At 48.4% G+C, this 754-nt stretch overlaps 1 protein-coding gene across 1 annotated transcript in view; it reads left to right on the top strand.

The window, feature by feature from the left end:
- Positions 1-271: 271 nt before the first annotated feature.
- LOC111651298 (EH domain-containing protein 4-like) overlaps positions 272-754 on the top strand; it is a gene marked incomplete at its 3' end in the record, with an annotated part of 5,252 nt that continues 4,769 nt past the window's right edge. Inside the window, exons 1-2 of the mRNA XM_023401268.2 lie at positions 272-508; positions 589-738. Of these exons, the coding sequence (XP_023257036.2) occupies positions 287-508; positions 589-738 (372 nt within the window). The remainder of the gene's footprint in view (positions 509-588; positions 739-754) is intronic.

Genomic DNA, 754 nt, shown 5'->3' with positions numbered 1-754 from the left:
TGTTTTATCGTTATAAACTGAACAAAACATCTGAGGACAAAATTCACATTTCACTGAATCATTGATAATGAAAATAATGAAATGATGTGCAGCCACAGTTGATTTATGGATCCTCGTTTAGCTGCCGCCCGTCGATTGATGAAGAATGATCTCAACAATTATGGAATATCAGATTTCTGTCAGTGGACTGGTTGATTGATCGACCTTATGATCTGGAACCTGAAGCTTCATCAGCAGCTAAATGTTTCTCCTGGAGACGTTTGTGAAATTGTTTAATTAGTTTGAGATGGAAACGAGCCGGGCTCTAAATAAACCGTCTCCGTCTCCGTGTCCGTCCTCAGGTTATGACTTTGCGGAGGTGCTGCGTTGGTTCGGCGAGCGCGTGGACCGGATCATCCTGCTGTTTGACGCTCACAAGCTGGACATTTCTGACGAGTTCTCCGAGGCGATCAAAGCCTTCAAAGGACAAGACGACAAGATCCGAGTCGTCCTCAACAAGGCCGACCAGGTACGAGCAGGTTTCACCGTGGCTGGAAAATGCAGCTCACCTGTATCAGTGACTAACTTCCTCCTCACCTGTGCTCTCAGGTGGACACCCAGCAGCTGATGAGGGTGTACGGCGCCCTCATGTGGTCACTGGGAAAGGTGATCAACACTCCGGAGGTGGTGAGAGTTTATCTGGGCTCCTTCTGGGCCAAGCCGCTGCAGAACACGGAGAACAGGTCAGAGAGCAGATCAGTCATCCATTCATCCA

Source organism: Seriola lalandi, unplaced genomic scaffold, assembly GCF_002814215.2.
Source record: "Seriola lalandi dorsalis isolate HSWRI2012SDOR001 ecotype SW California unplaced genomic scaffold, Sedor1 jcf7180002053569, whole genome shotgun sequence".
Lineage (NCBI taxonomy): Eukaryota > Metazoa > Chordata > Actinopteri > Carangiformes > Carangidae > Seriola > Seriola lalandi.
This window is presented reverse-complemented; position numbering and strand designations above follow the sequence as displayed.